At 40.2% G+C, this 13,717-nt stretch overlaps 1 protein-coding gene across 1 annotated transcript; it reads left to right on the top strand.

The window, feature by feature from the left end:
• Positions 1–1,451: 1,451 nt before the first annotated feature.
• Positions 1,452–7,485, top strand: LOC101356021 (E3 ubiquitin-protein ligase listerin-like). Its single transcript, XM_023725404.1, is given in 9 exon segments — positions 1,452–1,559; positions 3,246–3,293; positions 3,295–4,090; positions 4,093–4,597; positions 4,599–6,177; positions 6,179–7,103; positions 7,106–7,165; positions 7,168–7,343; positions 7,345–7,485. Coding segments are annotated over 9 exon segments (4,311 nt in total). The 3' UTR covers positions 7,459–7,485.
• Positions 7,486–13,717: the final 6,232 nt, after the last annotated feature.

The raw sequence follows: 13,717 nt of genomic DNA, 5'->3' as shown, positions 1-13,717 counted from the left end.
GCTCCTCAGACATAACTAAAAACCTTCTGAGATTGGTTTTCTAAGTTTTAAGGCTTAAGCCATAGTCTCATGGGACAACTCGGCCAATTGGCATTATATAGTTCACAAAGTCCAGGTTCCACATCCTAGTGAAATTGAGTAGCGTCTGGGGTCTTAAAAGCTTGTGAATGACCATCTAAGATATAACTCTACTTGGCAAGAGTGAAAGAGTGAGAAGGTAACCAAAATCTCAGAGAAGAAACAAGTCTATAAGTCTGATAGCCTACAAGAACCATGACCTCATTTACTCTGAGACCAGAAGAACTAGATGATACCTGGCTACCACCACCGACTGTTCTGACCAAGAACACAATACATGGTCCCTTACAGAATGGAAGAAAAATGTAGGAAAAAATCCCCAAATTCTTAAAAAAAATCCAGACTAACTGGACCAGTTTGAGACCAGAAGACTCCCTGAGAATATCCCTCTGAGAAGTCTTTAAACCTTGAACCAAAACTATTCCCTAGGATCTCGTTTTAGAGAAATAGCAGAGTGGCATATGAAACAATGGATATTATCCATAAGATAGGTGCTCTACTAAAAAAAAATTTGTATGAGACCTAAAGGTCAACATTTGCTCTAAAACAAAGATGAGAAGATAAGGGGGCAGGGAAACTACAGTACTAGAACTGGAACAACCAGAACACTATTAATGAGAATGCTGACACCTTGTGAAAAATATAACTAATGTCACTGAATAATTTGTGCAGAAATTGTTAAATGGGAGCCTAACTTGCTGTGTCCTGTTCTCGTCAATTTTAACATGATTGATTTTAAAGAAAACCAACACCTAGTCATGATCTTTATAAAATTTCAGAACACGTAGGTAAAGAGAAAATTCTGAAAGTTTTGAGAGAAGAAAAACAGACTATGTTACTTCCACAACAACACAGCTTTGCATTGAAGAATACTTGCACAGTCAAAATAACATAAAATTAGTTTATCAGGTTATAACTTTCTGAATAAATCTGTAGACCAACCATGGGTGACTTTATTACAGCTATGGGGCTAAATGTGAACTTTGGGCATTTTCTTAATGATGTGTAAGTTAAGGCACCACTGAGAAACACCGGGGTTAGAGAAGTAGCAAAAGGAGACCCACAGAAACAAAGGGCCAGCAAATAGTCTCAGTTTACAGATTCTAAAATCAAATGACACCATTGAAAGTTTAAGGTATACAAAACTGAAGTTAAAATATACTATTCAAATTCACATATTCAACTAAAGTAGAACTAAAAATTGGGATTTACTTTCAAATATTAGGAGATTAAAGGGTAGGAAAAAAAATCAGTTGCCGTCAAGTCAGTTTCAATTCACAGTGACCCCATGTGTCTCAGAGTAGAACTGTATTCCATAGGGTTTTCAATGGCTAATTTCTTTGGAAGTAGATAGCCCAGTCTTTCTTCCATAGATGCCTCTGGTTGACCTGGAACCTCCAGCCTTCTGCTTAGCAGCAGATCCTGTTAACCTTTTGCAATACCCAACGATTCCTAAAGGGGAAGGGTACTACGTAGTTAAGGTAAATTTGCCACTATCTTCACAGAACTTTAATTTATAGTGTGTAAAACTGATGACTCATAGGTTATAAGCACATTATTTAGAGATAGATAACTTTGGGGTCATCCTGGTGGAAGTGGATAGTTCTCATTCTGGTATCCTGGTGGCAATGGATAGAGAAAATTTGGGGACAAACCTTGCTTTTCCTTTTAAATACTGTTTTTCCATTATATTTTTAAGAAGGTTAATATGTTAAATTATAGAAATGATACACAGGATTTTGAGGGGGGACTAGAAGTTGAGAAACCTGTTGAGGACTTCAATTGCATGTTCTGAGTTTGCACAATTATTCAGTGCCAAAGACGACACAAGCAGCTCAGTATCTTGATTCTTATTTCTGAGCTTTTTCTCTGACACAGCACTGCCTCCCATTGGGCTAGAATTATATTATTTTGGGAAGCGGTCCAAGCGCTTTTGATGTGCATGATTAACATTTAAAATAATAATGCCAACTCATTTTGTAAGTCATTACCAAATGGCACTCTCTTACACACTGTGACCTGGTGGCTGAGGAAAGTCCGGATTTCCTAAGCCTGAAGGTGAGGGCAGTGTGAGAAGCTGCAACTTGTTCAGCATAAGGAATGAGTGCCCATTAGGCTCATTAATTCATGAACACTATTTTAATACTCCTAGGGCGCCATGGCATTTAGGTCACCTTTCGTTTCAAGCTGACATTTACCTCACAATGACATTAATGAACATTCAGGGACGGTTCAACAGATACAAGAATCCCCTGAAAATGAGAAACACTTTAGGGACCAAAGGAGGATTGCATTATTTTTGGCACTCTAGCTCTGGCTAATGAATTACACAGTCAATCAAATGAGTAGTAACTCGTCATAGGATCATTTGGCAGCTTGTCCATTCCCACACTCTGTGGGCTTCTTACAAAATTATAGGACTCAGGGCATGAAGGGTAATGTCTCAATCCCAACTAAGTACCTTTCTCAATTTCCTACTGTGAATATAGGAACCTGAAATATGACAACCATAACATTTTCTTTGTTAAAAATTTAACTGGGCCGGGACCTCATACCACCAAGAAAGCAGTGCCGAGAGCAGAGTGTGTCCTTTGGACTGGGGTCCCTGCGCCGAGAAGCTCCTAGTCTGGGGAAATACCGAAGAGAGAAAAAGCCTTCCCCTGGAGGTGACGCCCTGAATTTGGACTTTTAGCCTACTTTGACTATGAGGAAATAAACTTTTCTTCATTAAAACCATTCACTTGTGGTATTTCTGTTATAGCAGCACTAGATGACTAAGAAAGAATTTGGTACCGAGAGTGGGGTACTGCTCTAACAGATACCTAAAATGTGGAAGCGGTTTTAAAACTGAGAATGGATAGACGTACGGCAGTAACAGAGGACCAACAGCAGCAGAGAACCTACAGCAGCAGAACAAGGAGACCAGTGCGAGATGGCGCTGGAGCCGACCCACGGGGCGAGAGAGCTGAGTGCCTGTGAGCAGGAGGCGTTCTGGTGGAGTGGGGTGCCTCCGGGCACTTACACCAGTGGAGCTACAGAGCTTTGGAACACTTGCCCCAGCAGGGCAGAAGCCAACATGAGGCCCGAGGGCCAAGAGGCCACAGGAAACAGAAGCAGACGCTGAAGAGACAAGGGACACAGAAGCTGAGCTGCCTCAGTCTCAACAGGTGCTTCACAATCATCTTTTAAAAGAAACACCTGACACGCTCAGTGACCCCCCAAACTGTTCCAGGGGAAGAAAGAGAAGCTAAATTCTATCGATTTATAGCTTGTTCCTTATTGGCCTTAAAGGAATTGCTTTGCCTCTTGCCTGATAACGAACTTGATTCTCTGGAGGAGAAATTTAAGTTTCTTTTATCACACAATAAGTTTTGGAAGTATGGAAAACACAGTATAACTCAGATCCGCTCAGCTTATTTTGAATTAGTTTCTGCTTTGTGCCAGCGAATTCCACGGTTGATGAAAGATGAAGCATCCAAAGTGAGCCCATATGTTCTGCTTAGCATTGATGATAGTGACCCTGTTGTACGCCCAGCTCTCTGGGAAGCTGTCCTTTATATGCTTACTACTATCGAGGACTGTTGGACTCATGTAAATGCAAAGAAAAGTGTGTTTCCCAAGCTGTCAGTTGTAGTTCGTGAAGGTGTTCAGGGCCTGGCCACTGTTATATATCCTTACGTTCTGCCATTTATCAGCAAACTCCCTCAGTCCATTACAGATCCAAAGTTGGACTTCAAAAATTTCCTCACCTCTCTAGTTACGGGGCTGTCAACAGAGAGAATCAAAGCCAGCTTTTCAGAGTGCTCAGCTGTAGTAGCTGCTTTTTTTGAGTGCCTGCATTTTATAACGCCGCAGAACTTAGGTGAGGAAGAGATGAAACAGATGCTCGTCAACGATCAGTTGATCCCTTTTGTCGATGCAGTTCTCAAAGAGCCAAGATTGCAAAACGGGCAGCTATTTCACCATTTAGCCGAAACTTTAAGTTCCTGGGAAAGCAAGGCAGATATGGAAAGGGTGATAAAATGGCTCACAACTTGGGGAAAGTGCTGTTAAATTTCTGGGAGAGACTGTCAGAGGTCTGCATAGAGAAAATTAATGAGCCAAAAGCTGCTGATAAGTTTGTTCTGGGTGTATCTAACCTGTTACAGGTTCTCCAGAAGCTGAAGAGTACATTGAAGTCCAACAAGAAAAACGTTGGTAAGGTTAGATTTGCTGATGAGATCTCTGAAAGTGATAAAAAGAATGAAAAAGGTGTATCTTCAGAAGGAGAGAACAGCGAAGGCTCTGAATTAGTTACCGAACCTCTCACTCAGGATCTTTCAGACCTCGTATCTCCTCTAAGGAAAAAACCTTTGGAAGACTTAGTCTGCAAACTAGCAAAGATGAGCATTAATTACTTCACTGAACAAACATCAGAGCAACACCTAAAGTTTCTTTCCACTCTGCTCAGCACCTTCTCTTCCAGCCAGGTGTTTAAAGTGCTACTAGATGATGAGAAAGAGAGTATCGGCAAAGGTAATAGCTAATAAACTTGCACAGGAAAATCCTGCTGTGCAGTTTTTATACCGGAAGCTACTCGGTTGGCTAAATGAAGATCAGAAGCAGGATGCTGGTTTCCTCATGGACATTTTATACAGTGTCCTCTGCTGCTGTGACAGTAATATGGAAAGGAAAGATGTCTTGGTTGATTTAACTGAGGTGGAGCTGAAATGGGATTCTCTTCTTCAGGTTATTGAAAAGGCATGTTCTAGTTCAGATAAACATGCTTTAGTAAGTCTTTGGCTAAAAGGAGATATCCTTGGAGAGAAACTGGTAAACTTTGCAGATCACCTGTGTAATATGGGCTTGGAATCCACAGTATCTTCAGAATCTTACTTCTCAGAAAGATGGACCTTTCTAAGCTTGGTATTATCCCAGCATATCGAAAATGATTACTTGATTGGAGAAGTATATGTTGAAAGAATTATTGTTAAACTTCATGAAACTTTATCCAAAACAAAGACACTGTCAGAAGCTGAAAATAGCCGCTCACCAGTGTCTCATGTCTGTGATGTGGCCTATAATTACTTCAGCTCAGCGAAAGGACGTTTGCTTATGCCGTCGTCTGAGGATTTGTTATTAACTCTCTTTCAGTTGTGTGCTCAGAGCAAAGAAAGAACACATTTACCAGATTCTCTTATCTGTAAACTGAAAAACACCTGGCTGTCTGGTGTAAATTTCTTGGTCCATCAAGTTGACAATACATATAAACAGAGTTCCTTCCTACATCTGTCTGCTGTTTGGCTCAAGAACCAAGTTCAGTCTTCGTCTTTGGATGTCGGAAGTCTCCAGGTCCTCTTGTCTGCTGTTGATGATTTCCTGAATAAGCTGCTCGAGAGTAAAGATGCTGACCTTCTGGGGGTTTGTATTGGAAGTGTTATGCCAAATGACAGTGAATGGGGGCAGATGAGACAGTCCCTTCCTATGCAGTGGTTGCACAGGCCTATTTTAGAAGGAAGATTGAGTTTGAATCATGAGTGTTTCCAAACAGAATATAAGGAAGAAGATATAAAGACCGTTCCCAGCCATTTGTGTACTTGAGCTTTACTGAGCAAAATGATGTTAGTTGCACTGAAAAAGGAAGTAGTCCTAGAAAACAATGAGCTTGTGAAAATAATTGCAGAGCTGCTTTATTCCCTGCAGTGGTGTGAAGAACTAGACAAGCCGCCTGCTTTTCTGACCGAGTTCTGTGAAACGCTTCAGAGAATGAATGTCATGTGTGATAACTTGTGTGCACTTGGTGATACTTCTGGCTTTCTGAGACTGATATTTAGCAGATCCGAAGCAAATGGCACCCTTTGGTCTCTTTTCATCATTAAGTTGGTCTTCTCTTGAAGCATTACATCTGAGGACGTAAAACTTCATTATAGGAATTCAGAAGACAGTTTTTTTCCACTAACAGAAGGTAATTTGCATACCATTCAGAGTCTCTGTCCATTTTTGTTAAAAGAAGAAAAGAAAAAATTAATTGCTGAATGTATACCTGTACTTTTGGCCCGGCCTAAGGATGATCTGTACTATATTGATGAAAGCAAAGATCCGTCTGAAACATCCTTTCAGAAATGCACTGCTGAAGCCCATGTGTGAGACATTAACATATATCTCAAAGGATCAGCTGTTGAGTCATAAACTCCCTGGGAGATCTGTTGCCAGCCAGAAAAGAAACTTCCCGGAACATCTCCAGACTTCGCTAGATACGTTGGCCCTACTGCTCCTCTTCTGAGCAAGACCTGTGCAAATCATTGCATATTACATGCTCTACAAATTGATGCCTGAATTACCACAGTATGGTCAGGATAATCTGAAGTCGTACAGAGACGAGGAAGAAGAGCCAGCCCTGTCACCGCTGGCAGTGCTGATGTCTCTTCTTAGTACTCAAGAGGACTTACTAGAGAATGTTTTGGGGTGTATTTCCGTTGGACCGATAGTAACCATTAAGCCACTGAGTGAGGACTTCTGTTACGTTCTGGGATACCTCCTCACGGGGAAATTAATGCTTACTTTCTTCAAAGCTGCTTCATCTCAGCTTCGGGCTCTATATTCGATGTACCTTCGGGAAACAAAGAGTTTGAATAAACTGCTCTATCACCTGTTCAGGCTGATGCCAGAAAATCCAGCGTCTGGAGAGTCCGTTCTCGAGTTCTCAAATAAGGACCCTAAGACATTCTTTACTGAGGAGCTCCGTTTGAGTATTAGAGAAACAGCAACTCTTCCATACCAGATTCCACACTTGGCTTGTTCAGTCTATCATATGACTTTAAAAGACTTGCCCGCTGTGGTTAGGCTGTGGTGGAATAGCAGTGAGAAGCGTATTTTCAATATTGTAGATAGATTCACAAGCAAATATGTCAGCAACGTGCTTTCTTTTCAAGAAATATCTTCTGTGCAAACAAGTACGCAGCTGTTTAATGGCATGATGGTTAAAGCTCGAGCTACCACTCGTGAAGTAATGGCTACTTATACTATTGAGGACATAGTCATTGAACTCCACAGCTGCCTTCCGATTACCCTCTGGGTTCCATAACGGTGCAAAGTGGGAACAGAGTGGGCGTGCTGTGCAGCAGTGGCGGAACTGGATGCTGCAGTTAAGCGCTTACCTCACCCATCAGAATGGAAGTATTATGGAAGGCTTAGCGTTATGGAAAAATAATGTCGATAAACATTTTGAGGGTGTTGAAGACTGCATGATCTGTTTCTCAGTCACTCATGATTTCAACTATTCTCTTCCCAAAAAAAGCCTGTAGAACCTGCAAGAAAAAGTTCCATTCAGCCTGTTTGTACAAATGGTTTACGTCGAGCAACAAATCCACTTGTCCGCTCTGTCCTGAGACCTTTTTCTGAGGTACTTTTATCACTGGCAGTGATCCCTGAAGTCAATCAAGTAAAGACATTGGATTTGGATCCATCGTGAAGTGTTGATGTGAAGAAGCCAGGGAGCATTACTTTTAAATAGGAGCGTCTGAGAAGTTCCTTTGGTTAATGTAATAATCCTGAAATCAAGTTTACTTACCTTTAGATTGCTTTGTAAATGTTTGGAAGCCTTTTCTTTTACAAAAGAATATAACATATTTGAGAGAAAATATTTATATTAATAGTTTAATCTATTTGTATATTTTAAAATAAATATGAAAGAAACCCTACATTACAGAATTGGAATTTGTGAAAGCCTTGCAGCAACTATATTAGACCGAGAAGTCTGTTCAGCTTGTTGATCTGTGCTGTAGAACAGTCCAGGGGAGGCACAGTGAGCTGGGAGGGTTAACGATTTACATCTACAGATATTTTAAGACTTGTTATTTATTAGTCTGACAACAAAAATACTTAAAAATATTCTGATATTTGTAGTTTTTTTAATTATAAAAAGGACTAAGCTACTTAATATGGCTTATCTCAAGCTATTTGCTGTATGCTCTGAAATCCTATATAAAAGTGTAAACTGACTGTACGGTGCCTCCATTTATCAAGGATTATGAAATTTAGAAAATCAAATTCACAACACTGACACTTTGCTTGTGGAAGAATTTGCATGCTTTCGTGAAATCTGAATTGCAGACTTACCAGTGAATTTATTATTCATTTTGACTGAGTCTCCAGAGGGGGAGAATTTGAGAGAAATAGGAATTAGATTATTACCTTCATGATGCAGAAAGGTAGTCATCCCTCTCATGAGAGGGGAAATAAATGAGTATTTCTGAAAGATAAGATCTGGTGGAAAAACAAAATTTAAAAGTGTTGTAGAAAGCCTTCAATTTTGTAAGCAAAATGTTGTTCTTATTACTGGCCAAAGCTACACTAAATAAGGAATTTTTGGGAGCAAATTTTCAGCCTTCAGAAATAAAAGTTAAGAATTTTAATAGTAAAACTTAGTATAGTAGGCTGAAGTAGAGTGAGTGAAAACCTGTCTTTTGCTATAGCACTATTCCCCTTAATAATTGTGCCCAAAATATAGAAATGTGGAAATTTGAGACTTGGAATAGTTTTATTGCAGTCTTCCATTTCATGGGAAATATTAGCATATGTAATAGCTAGGTTACTTGAGACCAGCTGATCATTTTTGTTGCAAATGTTTTATTGGCAAAAAGCAACTCATACTAAATAAAATTACTGCTTACCATCAAAAAAACAAAAAATTTAACTTGGCCAAAATTCAGCATTAGTAGAAATACAATCTCTTATATTTCTAAATTGCTTTATATTTTCCATACATTGTAACATCTAATATCTTACCTCATCTTGAGCCATTATAACAATGAAGGCATTGGTGATTCAGTAGTAGAATTCTCGGCTTCCATGCCGGAAACCTGGGTTCAATTCTGCATCAGCGATAACAACAATGCTGCAAGTCTAGTAGGGAAGATATTCATCCCATTTTAAAAGTAAAGATACTGAGGAATATCTACTGCTGAGATACTATTATGGGCATTTCCATAAAAGGGCCGTATATGTTCTTTCATTCTTTGAAATGAAACAAAGGAGGAAGGAATTTGCTTGAAGATTGTCTTCTTTATTTATCCAGTGCTTGCTGTCTGGAAAGCAGAACTTGTAGTATTCCTTGGTTTTCTTCTGCTTCCATTTAAATCAGAAGAGAACCAGTTCACTTCCTTTTAGGCACATTTGAAATTCCTTTATGACTTTTAAATGCAGTTCATGACCAGACCCCCCTGACTACTGACTCCTAGCCTTTAATAGCATCTGGTAGAAGAGTGCAGGCCTTCCTGTGAGGCCGGAGAGGGCTTTAAAACAAAAGACATCACTTAGCTAAGCTGCATCAATCAAGTTCTCAGTTTCTTCTTCATTAAACGGATCTCAGTACCTAACTCTTAAGACAGAATTAGATGAGATTGGATCTGTGAACTTGACTAGCACAGGTCATAGGTCTTAAGTAAATGCTATTTTTTTTTTTTTCTTTCTCATCTGCAGTGTCTCATCTGCACATTTATTTAAAAATCAAAATAGTGTCTTTCATCCTCTGCCTATTAATTGGTTTCACTGCTGACTTCTTAAGAAATCAGCCAGCTGAGATTTCTGCTTCCAGCTGCTGTACTTAAACTGATGCCCATCGACTGTTTCCAAGTCTTGGGTTTAGAAATTCCATTGACCTTTTCTACCCAAAGGAAAAATTATCATCTCTTTCTCTAATAAATGGTAGCCCTTTAATTTATCATTCAAAAGTCAAAAATAACAAACAAGTGGCTGTCATGGAAGGGGAATCGCTTTAGAAATGACTTTTGTGAAAGACTATGCAGGCGTTCTACTGTACCTTATCACTGCAGAGAGAAAATGATGTTTCTTTTGATTAAAACACGATAGAGCACATCCGAATTGATACGCAGAGAATTTAATCCTCAGAGCTGTCAGAATCACAGAGAAAGTGAATGTTAATGACAGTAAGGCAAACAAGTTTATTTTGGAAAGGTTACCCATAAGAGGCCTGCTCGGCCTCTTAGAAAAGGCAAGGGAAGCTATTACCTATGGACGTTAAACTTCGTCATCGATTTTTCTTGAAAAAATTAAAACATGGTATTTAACACATAGATTTCAGATTTCTTTCAAATCTGAAAGAAAGATACCAGTGTATTTATTCAACAAATATTTTTTACTTCTATTTCAGATATATTTTCCTTATAACACTATTCATAATAGTCAAAAGGCGAAACAACCTAAATGCTAATCAACAATGGAATAAACAAAATGTGATACATATATACAGTGGAATTGTACACAGCCAGTAGGGAAAATGAAGTCTTGATACATTCTACAACATGGATGGCACTTGAAGATATTATGCTGAGTGAAATACGTCAATCACAAAAGGACAAATATTGTCTGACCTCACTTATATAAAAAGACAAGAAAAGGCAAATGTGTAGAGATCAAAGTTTATTAGTGATTATCAGGGGTGAGAGGGAGGTGGTGTTATGAATTGAATTGTGTCCCTGAAAAATATGTGTCTACTTGGCTAGGCCATGATTGTCAGTATTGTGTGTCTGTCTCATCCATTTTGTGATCTGATGTAATTATCCTCCATTTTGTGATGTATTGTAAATCCTAGCCTCTATGCCTGTGGTTACGGCCCATTTGAGAGTGAATTGTCTGCTATATTAATGAGACAGGATCGGGGTAGATGTATCTTGAATCACTTCCTTACTAGAGGGTATGACTCAAGTCACCATCCTTATCCCAATTACCACCCTTGCCACCCTTGTTCAAGTCATGCCCTTACTTTATTCACACCTTTTGTCTTGCAAGAGATAAAAGGAGAGAGAAGCAAGCGGAGATAAGGAACTCAATAGCACCAAGAAAAGGAGAGGAGTAGAACAAGTCCTTTGGAACTGGGGTGCTTGCGCTGAGAACCTCCTAGAACCAGGAGACACAAAAAGAGAGCTGTAACACCAGAGATGGTGTAAGATAACTAGAAGTGTTGGCAGAGAAATGGCAGCAGCAGAACCAATAGACCAGAGTGAGAAAGCTCAGGAGTCGACCCATGGATCCATAGAGTGCCTTCAGGCAGAAGGCTTCCTGGTGGAGTGGGGTGCCTCTGGGCACTTATTGTCACAGATAAAGAGCTTTGTAACACTTTCCTGAACAGGGCAGAGGCTGAGCCAAGGGGTCGAGGAGCCAAGAGACAGAGAAATATATGCCTGTGGATACGGCTGAGAAGAGGCTATCCTGATCCACATGGACCTTCCTCTAGAGCAGACAGACAGAAAAAGGTTTCCCCGTGAACTGATGCTCTGAATTCAGACTCCAGCCTCCTAAGCTGTGAGAAACTAACTTCTTTTTGTTAAAGCCATCCACTTGTGGTATTATAGCAGGACTAGATAACTAAGAGGGGGGGAAAGGAGGTATTAATGATGATGGAAAAATTGCATTGATTAAGGGTAAGTTTGCACAGATGATTATTGTAATTGCTGTGAAACAGTTGTACATTTTTTAAAAAGCTGAATTGGTAAAAGTTGTGTGACAGATATACTTACAACAATGACAAAAAAGAAAAAAGTAGCTACTGAGGCTGCTTATGTACAACCAAAAACCTCACGGGATTTGGTGACTTGGCTTGGAAGTTTAGGAACATGGTTTCATTCCAGTTAATTGCCCTGATAATATGTTTAGTGCTTCTGTTCTACCTCCTAGTTCATTGTGTAGTGCCTGGGGTCTTAAAAGCTTGCAAGCAACCATCCAAGCCACAATTCGCCTCTATTCACCTGGAGCAACAGAGGAAGAAGGAGAGTCAGGAATAGGAGGAGATTATGGAATATGAGGCTAATTGCCTCCATGAAAAACTATCTCATTTGCTGTGAGACTGGAAGAACTGGATGGGGCCTGGCTACCATTACTGAACATTTTGATGATTCTATACGAGAATCTTGATCAAGACTTCTGGGCTACATGGCGCTATAATCAGAAGCACCACACCGTACCTCTGCAGCAAAGATCAGAAAAACTAAGTCAAACAGAGTCACAAATTAATCCTGAAACCCTAAGTATCAAATGAAGAGATAAAGAACTCAGCCAAGCACCAAATGGAATAAGAAACTGACGGAGAACAGAGACTGAGGAGAGATACATGCAGAGGTCCCCTATCAGCTACCACAGCAAGGATCTGCCATCTTGGACTCCTATCGGAGATCAGCGAACAGGGGGTATGAGAAAGCAGCTTCACAGAGTTTCCAGCAGGAGACGGAACAACTGGTAACCAGTGATACAGGTTTTCCCACCCCCCACCCTTCTTCACCCCTGCTTAGTCACCCCTGTGAAGCACCCCTGTGTAGCTTGGATTCCACCTGCCTGCGCTGGCTGGCTCCATGAGTGCCTTTTGTTTGCTGCTGGTGTTGCTTTTTTCCACTTCTTTAGATTTCTTTCTTACCTCTCAACACCTCCCCCTCTTCCTGTCAAATGCCTGGCTCCTTGCGCCATCTTTCCTTCTTCCTGAAAGGCTGCAAAACACCAACTGACTGTGAAACTGCTTCCCGGCCAGTGCCGCCATGCTGGTAGGACCCCGGGGGCTTTTTTTGTTTGTTTGTTTGCTCTGATTTGTTCTGTTTTGATGTCTTTTTCTTTTCTTGGCTCGGGAGCCCCTCCCAGCCAGGCAGGACTGTGTGGCTTGGAAGCTACTCCCTTACTCTGTGCAGACGCACAGGGATATCACTGGGGGCATTTCTTTTTCCTCATTTTTTTTAGTTAGTTTTTTTTTTTGTTTGTTTCTTTGTTTTGTTTTCTTCTCTCTCTTATTCCCATTTTTTCTTTCTTCATTTCCAGTTTCTTGATTTATTCATTTTCTTCTTTTACCCTTTTTTCTTCTTCATTTTTGTTTTTCCTCATTTCTCAGTCTCTCATCTCTCCACTCCAATAGCAAGCTCCCTTAGCACTCTTTTTTGTTTGTGTGTATGTTTTTGGCTCCTGTTCTTCTCTCCTCTTTCCTGTACCCATCTTAGTTCCATACATCACAATCTAACCCCTCCTTCCTGCCTACCTACACCATGCACTGAACATCACACTCACAAGTGGCACAGGCACAGTCTACTGGAACCTGCTCTGCACTTGTTCCTGGTCCACACTGTCAGCCCTGGTACATGCCACAAACAACCCATGTGAGCAATTCCCCTTCAGCTGGACCTGCCCTGCTGTACCATAACTGAGTGACTGAACCTGCACAATGGAGAAGGAGGTGAAAAGTATCGTGCCCACAGACGAGCAAATAACAAAGAATGCACAGCCCACCTGCTCAGACATAACAAAATAAAACAAAAAAGCAGGACAAAACAAACAAATCTACAATCAATAAGCGAGGAATATAACCACTGAATGCCCTGAATATCAAAACATTTACAAACACAGGACAGGATGGTTCCAATAGGCCTCCAAACTAAAACACCAGATGATTCTCCAGTACAAGAAAAGGCACTAGACCTAACTGATATGGAATTCAAATCCTTAATGTTCAGAATTATCCAAGAGTTTAAGCAAAAAGCAGACAAAAATGAGGAAAAAATAGACAAATTCATGGAAAATGCAGACAAATTCATTGAAAATACAGACAAAAAAATGGAAGAATTCAAGAAAATAGTGCAGGAACAAAATGCTAAAATAAATTCACAAC

Source organism: Trichechus manatus, unplaced genomic scaffold (assembly GCF_000243295.1).
Source record: "Trichechus manatus latirostris isolate Lorelei unplaced genomic scaffold, TriManLat1.0 scaffold00306, whole genome shotgun sequence".
NCBI classification, from domain to species: domain Eukaryota; kingdom Metazoa; phylum Chordata; class Mammalia; order Sirenia; family Trichechidae; genus Trichechus; species Trichechus manatus.
This window is presented reverse-complemented; position numbering and strand designations above follow the sequence as displayed.